Source organism: Grus americana, chromosome 3 (genome assembly GCF_028858705.1).
Source record: "Grus americana isolate bGruAme1 chromosome 3, bGruAme1.mat, whole genome shotgun sequence".
Lineage (NCBI taxonomy): Eukaryota > Metazoa > Chordata > Aves > Gruiformes > Gruidae > Grus > Grus americana.
The window spans coordinates 105696228-105719999 of NC_072854.1; the positions used below are offsets into that span (position 1 = coordinate 105696228).

General features: G+C 42.4%; 1 protein-coding gene across 2 annotated transcripts; it reads right to left on the reverse strand.

Moving 5' to 3' along the window:
- Nucleotides 1-734: 734 nt before the first annotated feature.
- On the reverse strand, nt 735-17832 carry TLR5 (toll like receptor 5). 2 transcript variants are annotated; one of them, XM_054821949.1, is made up of 2 exons: nt 8646-8740; nt 735-5433 (listed from the first exon to the last, which is right to left on the reverse strand). In XM_054821949.1, the coding sequence occupies exon 2, from the start codon at nt 5427-5429 to the stop codon at nt 2844-2846; it is 2586 nt and encodes an 861-aa protein (XP_054677924.1). In that variant the 5' UTR covers nt 5430-5433; nt 8646-8740; the 3' UTR covers nt 735-2843. The 2 variants fall into 2 exon arrangements, with proteins under 2 accessions (XP_054677924.1, XP_054677923.1); XM_054821948.1 differs by lacking the exon at nt 8646-8740 and adding an exon at nt 17775-17832 and having other exon boundaries at nt 2228-5433.
- Between the last annotated feature and the right edge of the window lie 5940 nt (nt 17833-23772).

Below are 23772 nucleotides of genomic sequence, written 5' to 3' on the forward strand. Positions count from 1 at the left end.
TGAGAGTATCCTTAACTAAAGAGCCATAAAATCCTAATAGAGCAGTAATGTTCCCAGGGAGCCTGAAGGGAATCTGATCAATAGTTATGAGGTTGAGGCTCAATTTATGGTCTTAATTCATCAAGCATAGTCATTCTCCATTTTTGTACAGGATGCTTTTGTGGTTCCTGCTGAGCAGAGTATAAAGTCTGCAGAAGCCCTTTTTTAACAATTCCCCAGGCTTTGTCATTTAAGAATAGGTGACTCTTCAGAGGTGGTGATCAGGGTCCTATGATCCATTTGAAGTCAATTTTTCATTGTATAGGACAGACTGTACCAACTGCATTTGTTCCAAGAGTCCAAGGCTTAGAGTGGTTTCACAGTGAGGGAAAAAAAAAAGTTATTTCAGATCTCTCTAAAATTTGACACTGCAGTCATTCATATGCCTGCAAACCGCTCCACAATCAGGAATTGTTCAATAGCGTGTTCACCAAAAATCCTTTTACTGCCTTTTGTAGAGCCCTTGCAATAGAACTTGCAAGGGGCAGATGGGAGCTGGTCTACTTCTAAGCTGCCTCTGCGGTAGAAAGTTTTCCCATCTGCTCCTGACACAGTTCGATCTCTTTAAGTTTCCAAACTGGTATATAAGCACAGAGGCAGACAACGAAATCTCATCCAAAGGCTTTATTAAAACCTTTATGTAAAAAGTCAGACCTTTCCAAAGACTGAGGTAAATGCAAGTTTTATGTGGCCACCTCCCCTACCAGTGGCATAAGCATGAAGTAAACAGCAGCATTTCAAACAAGATGGTTAAAGCCATCTCGGTAATCTCTGTATCTACTTGTCATTCCTGCATACGTAGGTTAGCAGAAGTAAGTTTTATGTATCTGAAGAGATAGGAGTGTCTTGGAAGTATACAATAAGGTCCTAACTGGAGAGGGCTCTCAATTAACACTTGACCCAAAATGTGTTGTGACATTCATTCAAATATAATTTCTTAAGTATGCTTTCAAGATTCCCATCTCTTACACCATGTACAGATCCACAGGCTAATAGCCTAGACCTGCATGTGGTCTTCAATGTACAGATTCATTCCTGCTTTGGCTGTCCGTCAGTGATTTTTAATGTGAAATACCCTCTGGTATAACCTCTGACTTTAAAGGATGCCTATAAATATTTACACTGCTTGGGGAAACAAAAGGAGAAAGGTTGGACATTTTCAGAGAAATCTGAGAGATGCAGAGAGTTGAAACGCAGGTGGTGGCTTTTCTGACAGCCCACGGGGGCGGAGGGAAGCCAGGGCTGCTGGTGCCTCTGCAGCAGCATTTTGTCTGCAGGAGGAGTCTGGGAAGCCCTTAGCTGGTACCTGAGCCAACAGCGACACCCAGGGCTTCATCTGCACAGTCCAGCAGTCCCTTTTTTTTAATCTGCTCCTCCCTGCCTCATGCTGCCTGGAAAAATCCCCAAGGTTTAGCTCTTTTCTGTTCCTGAATGACTACACTGATTGAGAAGGAAATAATACTTTACTGTAGTAATTTTATCAATAGAAATCCTGTATACTGGTGCACTGAGAGTACATTAGATCAGCCACACGTACATCTACATTCGAACAACTGCATTCACATGAAGTGGATTGTGCTTTTTCATCTCCATCGAAATAGTTAAGGTGATGGTATTTGTTTGCAAAGGTCAAGACAGCTTATAAAACCTCCCATTCCTGCTTCCTCACTACAGCGAAAAACTCACCAAGGCCATACTGAAATTATTTTGGTAAGCTTTTGTTGAATAAATGTGTAAACTGAGATGAACAGTACCCTCAAGGAGTATGTCAGCATTGAAATAATAGGTGCAGGTTCTAAAACAGTGAACACTGAGTCAGACTTTTATTAAAATGCCCCTGAACAATCCACTGAAGACACATACCTGAACAAACAGCGGCAAAATGATTAAAGAGGTACAAGAGTACCAGGCATTAATGACTCTAGAAAAATATTCCAACAGAAGCAGAAAAGCACCATAGAATTCATCAGGACACAGGATGTACAGAGAACAACTCACATCACACAGCAGTTGTCTGTACTTTCCATTCCCAGAATGTAAGGCTGTCTGGCAGTCACCGGGCTGTTGGCCATGTCACGGCTGCTGAGGTAGTTTCTCGTTTGCTTTTCAAGCCCAGGCTTGCTTCCTATCTGAGGGGGGGTCCCCTCTGCAGGGCAGGAGGCAGCTCCACTGAAAAAGCAGCAGGCTGAAACAGCAGCAAAGGAAGTAGACCGACGACTGTAGTTTTACCACCAAGCAGAGAAGTTGTGGAGGGGAAGGGGATGAACGAAGTTCAAAGTTTGTACATTCCAGTTGAGAAGCTGAGGCTAATTGAGTAGAAAACAAGCAAATGAAATCTGTGTTAGAGCATGACAAGTTACAGACCTCAGAAAGCATTGGAGTAAGTAATCCATGACCCGATGGGCAGGCTAGGCCATACATGAAAGCATACATGGTCACTTCTGTATGGTACCATGGGCTCTTTTTAAAAAACAACCATGGGCATCCTTCTCCACCTGAAACAGACCTGTAAATAAGTAGTACTTTTGGAAACGAGGACTAAAGTGTCTGAAGCTGAGCATTCAAAAAGTGAAGCATCTGTGATTCATTTAATTCTTCTGAAAATGTGTGATAGTCCATAAAATAATTGCACTTTCATATATCTGCTGGTTGCTTTCAAGCTGTTTCCATCTTTAGTAGGATTTATACTGAAATAGTTCTCTATCTACCTGCTTTTTCAAGGAAAAATGAAGCAAACTTCTGTTTATTCCTACCATGGCACAGCTGGAAATGGGATACTTAGAAAGCCAGCAACCCATACACCATCAATGCGAGAGTGTTCCTACAGTCTGCAGCTCTATACCACTGGCTTTCCTTCGCACTTTTTTTTCCTTCAGAATTTGGCAAGAAAGGTTATTTAAAAACCAGTCAATATCTTGATAATCTTCAGGCCACTGCAAATAGTGACCCCTTTGTAAAAAGTTTCGAATTGGTTTGTGTTTCATCAGTTGATATTGAGAAATTGACCCAACCACTACCATAATGAGGACATCTTTCAGATCACTAAAGTACCTGCTCTGGGCAAAATTAAAGGCTTCCACACACCACCCATCTTTGAGAAACTGCCTGGTCACAATGCAAATTGTTTTCCTGCTGTTCCAAATGGCATCACGAATATTGTTGATATGTTCTTTCCCAGGCAAGAAATCTCTTTCCTCAAAGCACAAGGTAAATTTGTTCTTATCAAAATACTGTGAATCCAAGTGCTTTAACAAAGAATTCTGGACCCATTCAAAGTCCTTTTTGCTGTAGCACAAATACGCATCATATCTGTATTCACTTTTATCTGCTGCTTGTGGATGGCTGTCTATCATTTTTTTGATAATAGTTTTATACCAGACAAAACAAATCCCCCGACAGCGAGTAAAAACGATGGCTGCCATCAGAACCATTAGAAGAGTGATGGAGATGAAGATGAATACTGAGAATCTGAGTGTCTGCTGGAGTTCATCTTCATAGCAACCATCATATATTAGAGATGACAGTTGTACCCCTGCAACTGCAGGTGGGTATACACAGTACCTCTCAGACTGGGAGCCAGCTAGGGTTACGTTGGTTTCATTTAGCCACATGAGTAGGCTCTTTAAAGTACAATCACAGACATACTTATTATGTGTTATATCCAGAATACTCAAAGTCATAAAGACTTCAGGCTCAGGGGAAAGAAGCTGGTTTCCAGATAAGTTTAGGTTTGTTAGGCTTTGTGGAAAAAGACCAGGAGAAAGATGAGACAATAGGTTGGAAGCCAGATTAAGGCTTTTTAGGGATGTTAGACCTCTAAAAATCTCCTGTGGAAGAACACTAAGGTAGTTGTTATTCAGATGTAGAACCTGAAGTTTGGACAGTGCCCTGAACACATCCAAGCATAAATCTCTCTCCCACACAAGCTGTAACATATTTTCACCTAGATCCATATAGATTAACTGATTGTTTTCTATAACGTGATCACTTTTCACACAGTAAGAGAAGCGATTCTGTTTTAAGGAGATATACTGTACATCTGGAACTTGGAAAAGAATATACAGGTCACCCAGGTTTGACAACCAATTTCTTTCTAATTCAAGGTGAGTTGCTGCTATTTTTGTGCCAACTACAGACATTAGCTTATTGTCACCTAAAAAGACAGAGGTCAGATGTGGAAAGGAAGGGAGTTTTTTAATGGCGTTGTCTCGGAGATCAATTATTTTCAGACTTACTAAGTTACTGAATGATTTTCCACCAATCATCCCGATATGATTTTGCTGTAAATCAATACACATTACACTATGTAGACCCTCAAATGTATCATCGTACAACTCGCCTAAAAGATTACCTGAGAGATTGAGACTTTTTAGGTTTCCCAAGCCAAAAAATGCATGCCTTTGGATTTGATTTATCTTATTTTTGAAAAGGTTCAGGAATTCCAGATTACCAAGGCTTTGAAAGATGAAAGAATTGAGAGAGAAAATGAAACCATTTGAAATATCAAGCAAATGCAGATCACTTCTTGCTAGTCCAGCAAACGTATCATCATCTGGATTTTTTAAGTTATTAAAGCCAAATCCCGAACCCATTGTATGAGAGCTAAATGTTAAAGAACTGATTTGAGTCCCTTTAATGGCTGCACAGAAATATTGGACTTTCTCTGTGCTCCAGCCATTGTCACTAAGGTCTAGTGAGTTAAATGTAATATTTGTGAAAGGATTTGGGCATTTGGCCCAGGCCATTTCATCTGTCTTGTACAAATTATTAGAACTGAGGCTAAAAAATAAAAAGTGCTTTCCTCGGAAGCTGGTAAGATTGCTTTCACACAGGTTGGATATCTGGTTGAATTTCAGATTCACATTTTTCAAGATGGTTAGATTATAAAATAAGGAATGAGGCTGAAGTTTTGTGATTTGGTTCCTCGATAGATCCAATTCTTCTAACGAGATCAAATCTTGAAGGTAACGTTCCTCCAGGATGGAATCTCCAAGGTAGTTGTGAAACAGACGGAGTACAGTCAGACTTGGCAAGCCCACAAAAGCATCAAGATCCAGTTGAAGAATCCTATTGGATCCCAAGTCTAAGACACGAAGGTTTGGCAGGTTCCTGAAAGCTCCTTTTCCTATGGTAACAGGATAGACATGTTGCATTCCAATTTCCAACAGCCACAAGTGCTCCAGCAGTGGAAAGGAAGTTGCAGTCACTTCTCTGATATAGTTGAAAGTTAAAAAAAGCTTCACTGTATCCTTTGGCACAAGCGGAATATCCGTGAGGTTGCAGAAATAATATAGGGAGACTTGGGCTTCTGAATAACAGGTTCTAAACGCACTTATATCACTAGTCAGTGATATTCCAAAGATGAGTACTAGCTGTTGACGTAACATCATGAATCTGTGTGAAAAAAGTGAAAATAGTAAGCATTGATTTCTGTAGTTGGCTATCTATGCAGTAAGTTGCAGAGCATGTTTTTAACAGTTGTAGAATAAAAGACTAATGCCACACCAAAATTGGCTAGTGATTTGGGATTTATCCTTTCTCTGAAGTCTAACAGGCACCATCTGATAGTCTGGCTGATCAGAAGATGGTTCCCAAAGACAGGTGAGCACCTCCCACCACCTGAAAAGTAACCCTCCTTTATGTACCTTAAGGGCAGCACCAAAACCCCACTAGGTAAGCGTGAAAATCTTGGCATAGCTATTCAATTTGTGTCATGGAACTGATAATGCTGGTGATTAATTCCTTAACCAGTTATCCAAAGAGGTTTAAACAGTTTGGATTACCAAAGTAAGGTGCATTCATCCAGTCATCTCAACAGAGCAGGCCAACGCTGCTCTTTCCCTGGGCGTTCTCCTTGAGAGGGCAGTCACGCTATCTGGAGTTTAGATTGCTGTCACATAGAATTGCCTAACAGCCATGAATTTTTTAAAGGAGGACCTCTTTTGGGGCTCCTTGAGCCTCAGATTAACCCTACAATGTGAAATTGTTCTTGAAAGGGCTGTAAAATACTTCTGAAAGTATAGGCAGGAACAAGGCTAATGATGAAGGAAAAGAAAAAAACGCAGTAGCCTGAAACTGCTGCAAGATGTCACGTATTGTGAAAAACTACATTTCTTGAACTGTAAATTCTTAAGTTATACAAAAAGGTGCATAACATAAATTATGTGGCTCAGTGATGAATCCATTTATTAATTTATTCCCACTCTAGATTTTCCTTGCATTATGCCATTTGTCTGCCTGTCTCTCTCTCTATCTGAAACAAAAACCTCTTCAAAGCAAGGAAGGTCTTTTGTAAAGAACAGAGCAAATTATTAGTCCTAAAGTGGTTGTTTATCCACTGTAGTTTAAAAAAAACCCTTCTGACTGAGATTGCAACCATCTGCCTCTCCTTTAAAAAAAGCATATATTGAAATGAAATGACAATCCAATGGAAGAATTTTTGTGACCGCCAGCACAATCTGCTTAAAAATTGGTAAGTGTAAATCATTGTGGAACCAAACCCCCAATGGCCAACTAACGGCTGCAAAGTAAATCTACTTCAGAGAGGGACAAAGTTGGGCTTTGAGCCAGTAATTAAAAAGAGGTAAACCTCACTAATTATTATTTGATTTGAGCACACTGTTTCTTTAAAGCACAAGTACAAAATTCTACGCAGACTATTGCACATCAACTGAAATCATCTTATGCTTGTTGCCATCATACAAAGTGATTTCTGGGAAATAAAAAAGTACGTCAGTAGAAACCACTATGATATTCCCATTGCAAATACCAAGTGAAAGAGCTAGCCGTTCTTTAGAGACTATCTGCTAAATAGGACAAGATCTGATTCTTGAAAGTACAAGAGATTATGAATATAGGATCGAGTGCTAAATTCCGAAGTCCTGGCATTCAAATTTCATTCACATTTTGTCTCATTAATGAATTTAGGATGTGCTGCAAAGAAAAGCAAATTGCAGGCAGTGAGTATCAAAATTCTGTTTAAAGATTTTAACTGCCTCTATGGAGAATAATTCCTAGTACTAGAAAATAGTTGTGTGTCCTACCCTCTTTTTTTTGATCTAGCACTGTTAAAAGGGGACATTATAAACAGTAAACTATATAATGTTTGTCTTTGTGACTACAAAATGTTGTAGGTTATTAAAAAGACACAACTAAACATACAGCAGGTCATTCAGGATCTTGTTTACTTTTTACTTTTCTCTTTGCTTGAACCATGAAACAAACCACCAAGTTTCCCTTTTATTATTTGTTAACTGTTGTTAATGGTTCTTGTGGAGACCATAATATAAGATGTTTAGCACCAATAGTTTTAAATTACATTTATATTTCAGATGTTTATATTTCCATTCCTTGTATTTGCCCAAATGCTATGGCTGGTTTTTAAAGTTCAGGCAAAATCACAGCATCACCAAAAGCAGTGGCAAACAGAAAGTACTTTGGAAGTCAAAATTTAATAGACATGTGTATCAACTTACCACAAGTAAATCTCAAAATGTTTAGAATGAAAGAAGTAGAAAACACTGTTATTTTTAATTTAAAAATGTAGCTTTATTTTTATTATTGGAAAATAAGAAAATGGTGAAATATTTCTAGCCACCTTTGCTTTTACATTTATCTGCTTTTCCACATTCTTGTAAGTTAAAGAAGTCTCTAACAGTCTCTCAACAGTTGTTACACTCCACCTCTGCCCTGGCTTGGTGACAAGGAAGACTTCGTTTGTAAACTCTTTGCTCCCTCATTTTTTTCTGCATAAGTTACTCTCTTTTCCCCCAAATCTTGGCCCTCCATGAGCAGGGGGAGGATGCTGGCAGTAAGTAATGCCTCTTACTGCTCTCATGAGGACAGCAAAGATTTTTAATTTAACAGAATCCCTCCATGTAGCATTTTATGCATCCCTTCACTATTGTACATTAGCACCTAAAACCTTTTGGGAAGAATATTGTTTCCACAAAATGATGATCAGCCCATTCAGTTATGTGCCTGTGCACGGAGATGAAGGGATGTGTAAATGCTTCATTCCTTATTGAACACTTTTGGGATGGAAAGTCCTAAGCAGCATATCTTTCTGAGCAACGGAAAGAACTTTTACAATGCAGGGTGGGATATTCTACCTAGATCGAAAGGCAGCGAGTACATATGGAATGTAAATACTCTAGCTCTGGTCTCAACCTCCTCAGGAAGTGTGCATCTGGAGCAGGGAAGGCCAATGTGCGTGCTTTGAGTCATCTGGAACTGACCTACACTATTGTACTAACTTTTTTTAAAACTCAGTTTTGTTAACTTGGTTTTAAATCACCTAGAAACCTTCACTAGCACAGCAAAAAAGGATGGGAACTGTCAGTACTCAACAGTGGATGTTGTAGTAGTGCCTGTCCATCTCAGCACAGCTGTGTACACCTTAGGGCATCCACAGAGGCTGTCAGTAAGCAGGGCCTGAAGTACAGCTGAAGAGGAGGACTAAGGCTGTCTCCTTTTTGATGTACACAAGCCAGGAAAGAAGTCAGAGTAACAACTCTCCCATGGAGAGTTAGAAAGCACTTGCCCTTCCGCTTTCCACATCCCCAAGAAAAATGCACTGGAGTCCACACAAAGAATGGGTTACATACCTTTTTTTTTTGTCCTGGCTGATGGCTGAGAGTATTTGCTTGCTTTTTAAAAGAGTGATCTGAAAGGAAAATTTGGTCTCAGCAATGGTTTTGTGCAGCATTCAGTAGCATGCTTACCCTCTTCAGCAGCCTCCCATGCTTATGCAACATAGCCCTAGGTCAAACGTGACGCAGCACACGCCAGTGGAAGCGAACAGACATCTACGTATGTGCTTATGCAAGTGAGCAGCAGGCCTAAATGGTTCTCAGTTGTCAGCCATAGCTTTTGGGCAACCAAGCAGCAGAGGCGCTGGCCATCTGGGTGGACTCTAGAGAAGACCAGTCTGATATAATCATCAATAAGATTTAAAGAGTTTAAAAATCTTTTCAATAATCTATTGCAGTGACCATGATATCTGCCTAAGGAGGTTCTTCCTAGATGACAACTCAGCCAGAGGAATTGTGTGCCCACCACAAGCACAGATTGCTTGAAATAATTCCACAAAGATGAAGTCCTGTGACCAAGAATACTGGTCATTTAGGTGTTTGGGATGTGGTCAGTGGATAAAAAGGTAGAGACAGACGTAAAGCTGGTAAATTTTTCATTATCTGCACAGGAGAAAAAAAAAAAAGGTAAATTTTTTGCTCGTGCTAATTTTCACACAAACATCCAGACCATTTTCTGTAGGTCACTGAATCACAGAGTAGGGTATATATATAATAAAGGTAGCAGTATCTTTTGATGAGTGTGTGAGAATCTCATGTCTAATTGCCGCAAGCCAGCTTTAGGATTAAGGGATAAACATTAATCCTACTGCCAAGTTGGAAGGCTTTTTTTCCTTTTAGGTCTATAGCTAAGGGTATTGCTGTTTGGACAGCAAGATGTGAGAGCTCTCTTGGAGCCTGCATGAGTGCTGCTGTTACCCTGATGTCTTTCTGTGAAACACCAGTAGTTGTCACAGGTAGCAGAAAAGCTTCCCAGAGAAAGGGAAGAAAGATAGGATTAAACAACTTCAGGGTGTATTTCTTGCCTGTAAAATCAATGCATAGAAGCTAGCCTGCTTTTCTCCCCTCTATACCAAAAAATATTAGGCACTGAAGAGACAAAGACCATCTTAATTGTCCCTTATTATTTTTTTCTACAGTGAGATGGTTTTGTTTATAAAATTACACTGATTTAACTTAAAATTTGATATGCATGCTGCTTTCATCACTGCACAACTTTTCTTGTGAATATTCTGAAAATATATTTAAGCCAACTTCTATATGTATATGTCCAGAGTCCAGCTAACTGAACAGAGACTGTTTTATATTCATCTAACCTAAACTACGCTGAGTTTGCAGCAGTGATTATGAGTAAGTTTCTAGACAGACTGGTGCCACACTTCTGCTTTCTGGCAAATTCTAAGATTTGAAATAATTCTCTGGTTTCAATCAGCAATAGATGTTTCTGTGTAGAAAATTATATGATTTCAAATGTTTTGCTTCTGATTGTTAGATACTAATATAAATACATTCTTGCCAACTTCTGCCCCTCTTGCGTTCACCAGAGTAGCTGCCCTGCCTGACAGGGATGGACTTGTTTACAGTTGTGATATAATGAATTGGTGGTCCTGCCCATATACAGCTTCTGAATTCTGCTTAAAGTAGTTACGCTCTTAGTATGAAATTGTTCTGGCGTACTGTGCCTCCACATAGCATCCAACATTACTGACAACGGTTGCAGGATGTCCGTCTGTGTTGGGTTTGCATGGCAAGGTTTCGGTAGCGGGGAGGGGGGGCTACAGGGGTGGCTTCTGTGAGAAGCTGCCAGAAGCTCCCCCTGTGTCTGATAGAGCCAATGCCAGCCGGCTCCAAGATGGACCCACCACTGGCCAAGGCCAAGCCAATCAGCACCTCTGTGATAACATATTTAAGAAGGAAAACAAAACAGTTGGGAGAGCTTTTGCAGCTGGAGAGAGGAGTGAGAAGATGTAAGAAACTCTGCAGACACCCAGGTCAGTGCAGAAGGAGGGGGAGGAGGAGCTCCAGGCGCCGGAGCAGAGATCCCCCTGCAGCCCGTGGTGAAGACCATGGTGAAGCAGGCTGTCCCACTGCAGCCCATGGAGGAAGGATGAGGGGGTGTAGAGATTCCACCTGCAGCCCGTGGAGGACCCCACACCAGAGCAGGTGGAGGCACCTGAAGGAGGCTGTGACCCTGTGGGAAGCCCACACTGGAGCAAGCTCCTGGCAGGACCTGTGGCCCCGTGGAGAGAGGAGCCCACGCCAGAGCAGGTTTGCTGGCAGGACTTGTGACCCCGTGGGGGACCCACACTGGAGCAGTCTGGTCCTGAAGGTCTGCACCCCATGGAAGAGACCATGCTGGAGCAGTTCGTGAAGGACTGTAGCCCATGGGAAGGACTCACGTTGGAAAAGTTCGTGAAGGACTGTCTCCCGTGAAAGGGACTCCATGCTGGAGCAGGGGAATGATGAGAGGAGTCCTCCCACTGAGAATGAAGCAGCAGCAGAAACAACATGAGATGAACTGACCGTAACCCCCATTCCCTGTCCCCCCGTGCCACTGACGGGGGGAGGCTGAAGCCGGGAGTGAAGTTGAGCCCGGGAAAATAGGAGGGGTGGGGGGAGGTGTTTTAAGATTTGATTTTATTTCTCATTCCTCTACTCTGTTTTGCTTAGTAATAAATTAGATGAATTCCCTAAGTTCGGTCTGTTTTGCTTGTGATGATAATTAGTGAGTGATCTCTCCCTGTCATCTCAACCCAGAAGCTTTTTGTTATACTTTTTCTCCCCTCTAGTGAAGGAGGGGAGTGAGAGAGCGGCTCTGGTGGGCACCTGGCCCCCAGCCAGGGTCAACCCACCACACTGTCCCAGACCAGAGACAACAGTCAGTTGTTAAATCCTTTTGGGACAAGGGATTAACCAATTCCTAGAAGAGTTACTTAACCCCAGATCTTTCTGCCAGAGGCTGGCAAAGTGCAGCACTCGCCAACAGAAATCAATAATCAGCTGCTGGTACAAAGCACATGGGCATGAAAGAGCCACTGGGAAAGGGAAACAATGAACAGGGGGGGTTTGGAACCTTTAGGTACATGAGGATATTTTTGCTTAGTATCAGGTTAAGCTTGACTCAATACAGATAATCTCAGCTAGGTGGACTCTGAGATTTCAAAGTGCTCTTGATTCAGTCCACAAGTTCTGGAACAAGAATCCTGACAAAGTCAAAGAAATCCTTTCTTTCTTCTCTCCTCCTTCCTCTTTCAAAACCAGTTTACTTTTAAGAACAAATGTTAGGCAAATGTTTCATGTCCTGATAGTATTAAAGTTTAAATATCTCATCTTTGTATGTCTGTAACTGATCTTTGGCTGTGTTGCACACAAGGTGCTTGGAACAGCTCCAGGAAAGGGGTTATGGTAAATACAACAGTCTATTACCACTCAGCCATGCTGACAGGACAAAGCTGAGCCTGTTGGCAGTTAGGGCTGAAATGGTCTCACAGTTTAGCAGTGTGGGACGGCTGAGCCAACCCAGAAGTGCTGCAGGAGCCTATGCGAGACTCTGCTCCTCACCTGAGACTTGATATGTCAGTGAATGATCTCAGCTCACATCTTCATCTTCTTTTCTTCAGTCCCTTTCTCTTTTCGCTATACTTTGGCGTAGGCATGGACCAAGTGCACCAGCATATAAAGGGGGTTTAACTCCTACATTAGTATGACCTACTGCATCTGTCCTCTTTCCACGTTGCTATTTAGTCTGGATGTAAAAGTAAGACTTAAGTTATTAGCCTGGGGGATTTTGGATGTTAGCAGCCCAGTCAGAAAAGTAAGCCCTAATCAAAGTCTCAGAATGAAGACTAAAAAGCGTGCACAAACCTAACGCAGCCCACATGCAATTACGTGCCCTATCCCAGGGACATGACTAGTGCAGCTCCTATCTTACTTGGATTGCATTGACCATTCTGTGGAACGAAGCAGACTTGGGGCAAAACCCAACCAACCAAAAGGAGAATAACAAGCAAGCCCCACTGCAAACGATGGAAATTTGTCTCTGTTCTTTATATGTCACAGGGCTGATACTTCCTCTGAAGTATCCAGAACAGGGCTGGTTACCTATGACACTCACATTTTCTGACAACCGGTCAAAGCTATTGAGGCTGTAACTTTGGAAACTGGTACCTCAAAGTGGAAGGAGATGCTAAAAGAAGAACCAAAGAGTTAACTATATTTTTCCAATTCTGCAGAACAAGGGGAATGCTGATTGGATGCAACATTATGCCAGAGGCATGTACTGACAAAGGGAAGTAGAGGAGAGCAACATCAGTTGCTAATTCTGTACTCAACACTGCGCTCTAAGGATGAAGTCTGGTTATGGATTTTTGGCTAAACTAGCGTTTTAAACAACCAAAATCGAGCAAGCAATGTGCTATTCCAAAATAATTCAAGGAGTTTATCTTCCAACCCTTGCTCAGCAAAAAAATCCTTGCATTATTGTTTGCACAGCCAAGCTTCTGCAGGAGAGATATAAGGTACTGTTACCTAACATACTTAGATGATTATAGCCTCGTGGTTGAAGCAGTTCCCTTGAGTAAGAGCCAGATTGAAGCTTCTCAGACTGAGGAAGGCTAAGTACTCAGGTCTTCCACTTCCTTTAATGGTCTAACTGGGTTATAGTATTAGTGACCTCTCCTTTCCTTGGCTAAAGTTTGAAAGAAAAAGCCCATGGCCAGTATGCCCTGCACTAAACCCAAAGCTGCAGCTCTGCTAGAAGTGCTCCATGTAGGCTGAGGCCTGCTTGGCACCGTATTCTTCCTATTGATCTCCACAACATCTGCCATCGCTCTGCAAGGCTCCTCACCCCGGGGTGCTCCTGTGCAACGGCTTACACGTACTTGGAGAAGCAGCAGAAACGGCGGTGCCATGTGGGTTGCTGACTGAAGGAAGGGCCTTTTGGATCAGATTTTGGGAGCTTGGCTGCCTAAAATCTACTGAAATTCACCTGAACAGACTAATGTGTCTCAATCTCATTCTCCAATTCTTGGGTCCCTTCCTGCCATCCAAATGAAAGTGTGTCCCTGATCAGTTTTCCCTATATATTCACGTCACAATTCTGTATGGAATTAAGAATCATCCCTACTTCTCGGAGAAAGTGCATAACAAGTAAAATATCTTCATCTAATACCCTAATATCCTTAGTCTTTTCTTCACTCATGGCAACAATTATGGGCATCTTTCCCAGGGACTGGTGATACATGCTGACTGTGAATGACTATTTGTATTTGGCACTTGGTAAAATTTCTCAGAAAAAAACCCCAAAGACCTTCAAAGAGCACTCGTTTTCTTTTAATCCAACATAAAGCCTACTGACAAGGAGTTTGTAATATTTATCTAGGCCATAAAAAAGATCTTGAAAGATATATCACAAACAGTAAGCCTTTGTTCTTAGACTGGCCAGATAAAGGCCAACTGCTATTGTGAAATTTGTATTGCTGCTGCTATCTGATTAGATCAAATCTACTTACTGAAACAAAAATAAAGCTCCAAGCTTTTGCCTAGGCTCTAAAGCCATCACAATATATGCATCTGTGTTCATAAAAAGCGTGCAGTGTAAACACGCTTTTCTTCATGGGGCTCCTCTAACCAATTACAATGTAAAAAAGAAACAGTTTCATTCAGATGATTAATGAACGTGCCCCTCCTATTCCCTCAGCCTCTCCCTTAAGTTGCTAGGATGCTTAACTCAAATACAGCATTTTTCAACTTAAAATCAGAAGCATGTTATAGGGCAAGTTGAGTACTGTGACAGTTCCTATCATTGATGGGGAAAACCTAAGACAATAAGGCATTGAGTGACCTGACAGAGCAGAAGGACCATAAAGAAGAGCCACTGGTTTGGGTAATCAGAAGCTACTTATGGGATGTAATGATCTAGTTCCTGTTCATCATCTAGATTTATTTGTTTGTATTTATTTATTTGTTTTGATATTCCCTCAGATTATATGACAAGATTCGGACACACAAAGACAGTGTGTTCTATTATATTATAACAGTTCTTTAAAAGAAAGCAGTCTCCAGAAGGATGGGAAAAGAAACTTGAAGGTATACACTAAAACATGCTCTGGGATATTTCTCTGGGGGAGAGGAGTAAACTGGATAGGCACAAGGAGGGTGCTGTAGCTCCAGCCCCTGGCCCCAGCTCAGCTGTTTTTAGCTGCTAGCACTGTTTTGAGTGCCAGCCTGCCCTTTTCCCTGCCTGAGCAGTCACCTGGGCCGGTTGTTCCAGTGAAGCGCCCCAGTGCTGGGCACTGGTCCACCTGCCAGCCACTGGCAGCCCAGGCTCCTCTGCCCCTGGGTCTGACAGGGAATGATGAAGGCGGAGTGCCTCAGTTAGGCTTGAGAAGAGGACCGACAAGGTTTCTTATGCTCTTCCAGGTCCTAACGAAATGAACGTCTCAAGGCTTCAGTGAGGACAGTGGAGATTCCTGGTTGGTTTTTTTTTTTCAAGTTGGTGAGACAGTTGTTTCCCAGCAGAGATGCTCGTTCAAAGCTGCACAAACCACCCATGGGCAATCACAGTCACCACTCACGTATTCTTGCATCACACCCTGAATCCATGTTTACTTTCTTTGAAAACTGTCATGTGATAACTGCCTGGTCTAGACCAGAAGCCACTCCAGGGAAGTAGCATTTCCTTCCTGTTAGTTTTCCTTCCCTCTTAGCTATCATTTTGGACTGTGTTTTTCACAAAGTGGATTTAGCACAGGGACAAAAGGTACTTTTTTTGTCCTTGCAGGATAATTAGAAGCAGCCAGGATTAAAACCCTCACCTGGAAAAGATCAAAGTGATAATAGGAAAGGACTCTCCTAAGAATGACAGCTGAGTTTTTACAGGAGGCTGACTTTCACAGCTGTGATAGAAATTCTTGAGGAAGCAGCAGTAAGTGGAGAAGCAGCATTCAGACTGTAACTCCTCAGATCCCAAGCAGAGCTCTGTACAGCCTCACCTGCAAAGCTAACCTTTTTATAAAGCTCATCTGTGCTATCATACCAGTGCAATAGCGGTCAGATGTAAAACAGCAGTAATGGTTCAGTAGCTGAAGTCAGCAAATATGAATGACTAAATAGCTAGCCAGAAGGGAAATGGCATGGTTGCCACACCTGCACTCCTGGGAGCCAGTCTGGGCACGTTATTTATTAAGGAATTAGCAAAAGGGTATGGAGACAGGTGCCTAAATATGTGGATCCAAATGGAACAACTGATAACAAAGAGATGTTTGCTTTTGCAAGTATGTTTTTTGCACATACGCTTAAAAAAAAAACAGTCAAAAGATAACAAGCTGTAAATGTCCAGTAACAAAATGACCATAAATATAGTACAAAAGAAAGACAGCCAACCAATCTGCCCAGCATTTAAGTGACGTTAGAAACCTGCTCCACTCTTTCCTGGAATGGAGACATTGAAAGGATACCTTCTGAATTTCTTTGAAATAGGCTTTAGATCAGAATAAATTTGAGTTAGCTCTTAACTTGTCAGTGGAGGAGAAAAATGTGAAAATTACACCCCGAAGTATGGCTGACATAACTTTGTACTGTATAACCTGTTGTGCAAAGGAGACCTAACAAGTGAAGAAGGTAGAAAAGTAGCTATTAGCCTTTCTGAAACAGTTCTTATGTGAGGCTCTTGGTGAGTTAGGTATTTCACTGACTCACAGTATGGTAGTAGAATCCTAGGGCTCACCTGCGTATACGTCCCAGGTCAACTGCTTATCTACTGATGGTCCTTATACAAGATGGTCCCAACCAAGAAGAACAGATGTCACACAGGCTAACCTGCATGAAAGATATTTGGAGTAGAAGCAGGAGACTGAATTACACACTCCATGCAGTGCATGTAGAAAGATATGCACCTGATTTCTGATCCATAGAAGACCTGCAGACTAACACCTGACAGAAATCCCTATCCAGGTTATATTTTAAATTCTGTCCCTACCCAGCTCTTTCTGGAGAGAAAGCTAGCAATGTCTTCATCTAGCACATAAATCTATCATGTAGAACAGCTGCACTCAATTCTGGTTTCTGCACAATGCAATATCAAACCCTTTTATCTCACAAATACCCATTCACTGTGGAAGCATTGGTTATTTTGGACTGGAGGCACTCTCCTCCTTCTGTTACAGCTCTTCCAACTGAGTGAATAACATTCAAGATTCACTAAATCAAAGACATGTTTCAGCCTAAGAGGGGTTGGAGGACGCTTTGTATGGGGGCCAAGGGAGGGGAGGGAGGAGATCTGCTCTGGGCAGGTTCCATATTCTGACTACACGTTTCACTCAGAAACCGTCCTCAGAGAACAGCTCAGAGGCCCTTCTTGCTCTCCCCTCTAGTTCCCACCTCTTACCATCTCAATCAACTTCTACAAGTTCTTGCACAATGGCACAGTTTCAAAAGAAAGCTGAAGACTACTGGAAAGCGCCTGTGGCCAGTTAGGAGAAAGACCTATGTCTCATTTGCCCTCAGGCAGACAATGGAATTGAATTAATTCTCCCATGACCTGGGTGAATGCTCCTAGCCATAAGCCACTGAATTAAAGGTGTACAGTAACTGTTCACCGCTCCATTTTAAAACAAAGCAGCAACCGCTGCTGCATCTTGGGCTGGGTCGGAGCTAGAAGCATGCTTACGTAAAATACCTGTGCTACGTAGCTCGACTCCATGCTGACTAATCATCCCTGTCAGACTCGGGCATTGCTGGGGATCTGCAAAAGCAAAATGTTTCATGCTGGAATGGGGAACCTCACTGACATCCAGCAAGCTGGACTCTTTCAAGATCAGGTGCACGTGAGGCTGTGCCTCATCAAGTCCTACCTCGGCTGCCTTTGTGCCTTTTAGGAACTTCATACCCCACGCATCTATTTCCGCCCCTCCCACCTGAGTGTAACAATCCTTGTCTTTCTTGGGGAAAAAAAAGTGAATGCTAAATAACATACAGCTTTGAAAAATGTGACACACAACCCAGGTGCCAAAAAATTCTGGATAACACGTCTTATTTCCCAGCAGCTCAAAGAGGAAAGGCAGAGGCGGGAAGGGAAGGAAAAGCTTGACCCTTGGACAACCGTAGGCTGCGAAGGACCTAGATGAGGCTGCTGCTTGTTCTCACCTGCTGCTCGGCCCGGCTCGGCCCGGCCCAGCCCAGACCAGACCGGCGTCCCGGAGGCCGCGCATCCGCCTCACACTGCCCCGCCGCCCGCACTCACCTCCGCCGGCCCGGCCCGGCCCGGCCCGCACCGCCGCCACCGCCGCCACCGCCGCCACCCGGTGCTGAGGCCACCCCGCCCCCGGGGCGGAGTGGCCGTTAACGGAAACCCGGAGGCCGGCGGGCCTGCCCCAACGGGCACCGGTGACAGGGGCTGCCTGTGGCGGCTGTGCAGCAGGAACAGGCGTGCCCCAGGGAGCGGCAGGGCGGGCAGCGCACCCCCGTTTGTCACCCCGTTCAGTTTTTTCCCCCCATGCACACCAGCCGGCTGATGTGAGAGAAAGCGTTTTCAAAAACACAACCTGTGTGAAATGGTGGAGGTGTTGAGCGGTGTCAGGCTGCCGGCCCCAGACAGCAGCGGGGGGTTCGCTGCTTTCCCGCCTCGAAGAGGGCAGCTTTCATAGCGACCGAACCCAAGACCTGGAGTTAAGCTCCCTACTCGCGCAACGCGATGGTAAGCGAAGGCCAGCGCCGCACAGAGGTAAAGAACGGGGGAAAATGGTGATTATGTGGATATGGAACGAAGAAAGGTAGAGACAGCAGTGAAGAAACCTTGGCAGATAAATTCCCCAGCAGGGTGGTAATCCTCCCTGGCTTTCCAAGAGCAGCTGCTAGATACCGAGAAGGGGTTGGGCAAGGGGAACCAGGCTGAGGGGTGCAGCTGGGGTGCAGGAGCTGGTTTTTACGGGCTTTGCTCAATGTAAGCATTGTAATCTGTGGAAGATGATAACACTGACTCATCTCAGTCTGAGCAATGTAAAAATGTTGTGTTTGCTGGCTGCTTGGTGCTTGAGCTGTTTCTTCTGGTCTTTTGTAGGCGGAAAGAGCCGGCTCAGCTCTGTCTCTGACCTCCAGTACGGCTGACCCTCTGATGTGTGCTTAATCTGACCCGAGCTAACTGTAGCCAGCTGATCCTCTACTCACGTTCTTATCCTATTTCTAACGGTCATTATATTCCATTTTCTACATTACCTTATACTAAGTATAATACTTAGGCTTACTAAAGAAGTTGAGATTGAATGACAGATCTCTAGCTGAAATGATTTGCCTGTTACTGTAATTCTTAAAGAGGAATCCAGGAATGAAAAGGATGGCTAAAAGAAAGGATAGGGTAACTTTTATTTTAAAAAAATTATAATAATTTAAATTTTCATTTTGCATTTAAATACAATTTCTGGAAATCGATGCTGTTTGAAAAAGTGGCCACTTCTGAGCTGCCTCTTGAGCATGCTGCCGCTTGACCGTATCTATAGCAGTGAGCTGGAGATTTAGTAACATTGCATGGGATACATAGGTGGTTAAAGCATTGGATTCACAATATGCATCATGTTAACCAAAGCATGACCTAATCTGGACAGTTGGAACTGCAGAACTGAGGGTGATGTCTTAAGATTCACCTGTTAAATAAAATGAGGAACCACCCTGTTGGGAGTGCACAACTCTTAACCTCTTTTGGAATTTAATGCCTAAGGCAGCTCTTGCTCGCAGCTCTCAGCAAGTTGTAGACCCTTCTCCTATCCCTGCACTCAATGGTCACATCGTGCCTTCTGGAGCCTTTCTCTTCCTAATAGGATCTGAACTTGGCTTCTGTCCCTCATGTCCCCTGTCGTCCCACCAGACCATGAGGATATCTAGATGGGAAATTCTCACTCTTGCTTACGCTCGTACGCTTTGTATGGAATCAGTTGGGCCAGAGATGACACCGAAGTGCTCGTCTTCATGCTAATCTGGGTTATGTACCTTTAAATGCTGATACTTAGGTCACTTCCGCATTAAGTACTTACAAGTGATTGCATATATATGTATTTTAATGGTATTGATGCAACTCTGTGGTTGCCTGTGATATATTCTGCTTATGTTAAATTGGGTGAGAGATTGCAACACACTCAGGCACTGAAGCAGTAGTTCTCAGGCCACTGAAAACAGGACTTGTGTATCTGGAGAGAAGTACTTTTGCTAAATTTGGAATACCGTGTTTAAACACAACACAGGAAATCAAACAAAGCCAAATAAACCAGATTAGGAAAAGTCCTACAAAATTCTGTCAGGTCACATGGGGTATTAGAGAACTATCTGGAAGCACTTGTTTTGTGCAAATTTACAGTGTGAGGAAATGGTTGTGATACTTACGCTCAAATATATAATACTTATTTTCTGTTTGGTCCTGCTTCTCTGTCCTATTTATAATTGAATAGATGGAACCAGATAGTTGAAGTTCTGAATATTTTCAGGATTATTCTCAGCTGTAATTAATAGGAAAAGACAGTAAGTCTGTATTACGTCTCATTTCTACTGAGCCTAGCACCACAGCACCTCTTTCCAGATGGTTACCATAAGAACCAGCATCAGGATTTAGACCTGTTTACCTATCTCAATGTGTGTCTAATGTGGATACTTTACTTATAATCCTGTTGTTGTAGCTTGTTGATGTGGGTGGGAACCACCTAGGTGTTTGTGGATCCTGTCAGCTTGGGCCTCCGTAACTGTTTGCCCCTATACATAAAAGGCTGAGAGATTTTATATTGAAGTTATTGAAGCAAGGCCTAGAACCCAGTGACAATTTAGGTGCCAGCTAAGCCAGTTTCAGATTGTGAATGAAAACTTTAGAAGTGGCTGAAGCAGCAGGTAAGCAGGACTGCAATCCTCTCATGGTATAGTCTTTGAGCATCTTTTTGTTTAACGTATAATGTACATTTCAGCATGGAAGCAAGGTATTCACTGCTGCGTGTTGTACAGCCAACTGCCGCTAACAAGCGGTCACAAATTTACAGAAGCGTTTTTTGCAAAAGCTCTTGCAAGTTATGATTGAAAATCCAACCTGGAACTTTTTTTAGTTCGGTGCATTGACTTTGATGTATCACTGAACAATGTGCACATACTGTTATTACAACTGCAGACTTGCTTCTGGATTAAATCTTTTTGATTCAGTTAGTAAAAACCTCCAAGTTCAAAATGTGTAAATCACAGGACTCTATAAAAGATGCCAATATATTCAGCTACCATGCTTGTGTAACTCGGAGAGAAAAGAAACAACTAAGTTGTCTGTTAATGCAGCTGTATTTTCTGCAGCACTGTGCTGACATCTTTTGATGCCTTCTCGTGACACCTCCACAACCATCTCATGTTGTTCTGTCACTTGCAAGAAATGATGGAAACTAAAACAAAAGTTGTCTTTCTGCCATGGTGTCTGTGTTAAGCAGAGACATGTTTGCAGCTCCTCCGTTGTCTTCTGCAAGTCACATACACATAGCAAGCTGGATGCCTAGCAGGTACTGCGAGGGATTAGGAAAGGGGGGAAAAAGAAAAGATGTCCTCTCCACTATACACATGAAAACATGAAAAATTAGCATAATTTACTTACAGAATTTTACTATGTCCTAGATTTATGCAGCTTTTTGAAATTAAGCACTGAGATACCTAATTTTAAGCATGTTAGTAATTTCAAGAAAATACCATATGTGAAGGTTTATTTATAAAAGGTCAGTAAATGCTTTAAGAGATTTTGTAATGAATAGTTATTTGTTTCGTATTTAGATAAAGACTGCAACAGGTTAATAGGCTTCATTGCCACGGTTTATCACCAGCTATGATGTCTTCTGCTGATGTGCTTGTAACGTTTTCAGCCTATCCGACTCCGTTTTCAACATGCTAATAAAATACATTAATAACGTGCAATCTTTATAAGCCTCCTTAAAATGCAACCAGGATATAATCTTTATTGAAATAAGACCCAAACAGGTGCTCTCTCTTGTATTTAATGGAGTGGATTTAATACTGAAAAAGAAGTGCTTCCAGCCAAAGAACAGCCCCTTGTGTGTGCTGGTTGTGCAAACGACGTTTGCCAGTTGTAATGAACTCAGCCTATGAAGTCCTACTAACCACTGAAGTTAATCTATGGCAAATGACTAATGCCTTCTAAATTAAGGTCTATAGCAGCACTCTAGTGATTAATGCATTAAATTACTGATTTCTTACATGTAAGACGCTTACCAATTGTGTATTTTATTGTACCTCTGGGCTCACCTATAATGTACAATAGGCAGGTGAAATCCATGATCATTTCCCACAGGCTTCCACCCACACAAGATCAATGCTGTAATAAGGCCATTATTTCTGGAGACAGGCATTTTCATATCTTGCATAGGTAATGACATTAAGTTCCTTTACCTTATGAGACTCAGTTAGAATTATCATATTAAATACCGAGAATTATTTGATATGTCCCACCTGGATTTCACAACAAACACAGCAAAATCTGTGATGATCTTAAAAAACCTCCAGCTTTAAAAAAAAAAAAAATAGCACCGATGTGGGTCGTGATGAGTGTTTGGGGAATTATTGAAGTGTTTTAGAGAGCTTTTATCAAAGCAGTGAACTCAACAGTTTGTCCACAGAATGGATAGAATAAGAAAAGATAAACTTCTACATGTACAAAGAGAATTATTCTGCCTTTATGCATAGAGAAGGATCCAAAATGAGCCTCTGCAAGTGAATTTTTTTCCTGGTTTAGGTAGCATCGATTTTGATCTGAACGTGCTTGTATGAGCTTCATTCTTAGGGAGACTGAAGACTTTGTGGAGGCAGGTTTTTGCATTTATATGCCTTTATAGCCTTGACTACCACTGAGTTCAATTATAAATATGACTGTGTTAATTTAAACAAAGAAGAGAAAAGCAAGATCAGTAAAGTCTAACCGAGCAAAGTTTGATCAATTGATGAAAGTGCTCTATCAGTCTCGATATGAGTATAATTCAACATATTACATTTTAGCTTGAAAATGCTGGTATGTTCATTTTAACGCATGTTGAAACCAAAGTTTCATCTGTTGAAATTAGTGTGGTCAGATCTTGGCAAAACAGCTGAGAGCTGTGCTTACCCTGCTTTGGATTCTGAAAAATAAGGCAAAAATAGGCAAAAGGATAGCATCTGAGGAACTGATTCAGCCCACTTTGTTTCTCTCCAAGGTCTGAGTAGGTTGTAGGAGAAAAATGTAATCCCACACCGAAAACTGCAGGCTCCAGCCTATAAAATACAGCCCTGGATTGTCCGACCTCCGCGACTGTACAGGGCAAATCCCTATTTGGGGTCCTGCTGCCAGCCCAGCCAGACGCTGCAGCAGCTTCCCCCGAGGCCGCTCAGACTAGGAGGAGACCTTTGTTCTGGCAGCGCCCGCCGGCCAGGCGGCTGTTCCCCCTGTTCTGCAAAGAAAAGCTGACCGGAGCTGAAACCTGGTTTTATACTAACCTAAATACCTCTCAAACTTTGGGACTGTAGTAACTTGGCTTGTGACAGCTTTCACGTTACTGAATTGTCTGGCATTTGTATGTGAGTGTACGTATGCACATGTGCAAGCTCAGGTCTCTGCCCACAGAAAGTCCCTGGGAATCCCACAGCACACACAGCATCAGGTAAGACAGGAGAGAGAGCCCCAAGAAATAATTCCTGCAGTGTTAACAAAAAGGGAAGATGAAGGTAAAACAAAATCTACCGGTAACACCAAAAGAAATGTCCCGTGAAATTGAAAATCGTACACGCTGACAATGTGCCAGGGTTCTGCACGCAATTGGGATTTAGAACTCGGCACCTCCACGACAGCCTCAGGACTCCTGTTGCACTCGAGACATCTGTCAGTTAACAGCGGCATACTCAGCTGGGATGGCTGGATTGCTCCATTCTGACCACTTCTCCAAATGTGGAAATGACAGATGAATTGCAACATGTCATGTTCTGCCACTCAAAACCACAAAGGCTGAGGAGAGCACAAAAGCAGCACATCACTTCTTGCACTCCCAGGAATATTATTCTGCTAAGGATCTCCAAAGTGGTTTATTAGCAAAGCAGGTGATATCGTAGAGAAAAAGTCCTTAACATTTCTTTCACATGGAAAGATGCCTGCAGGCAT

What these genes read in the sequence shown, in the direction of transcription:
- TLR5 (XM_054821949.1), bottom strand. Translation starts at nt 5,429, where the DNA reads ATGATGTTACGTCAACAGCTAGTACTCATCTTTGGAATATCACTGACT.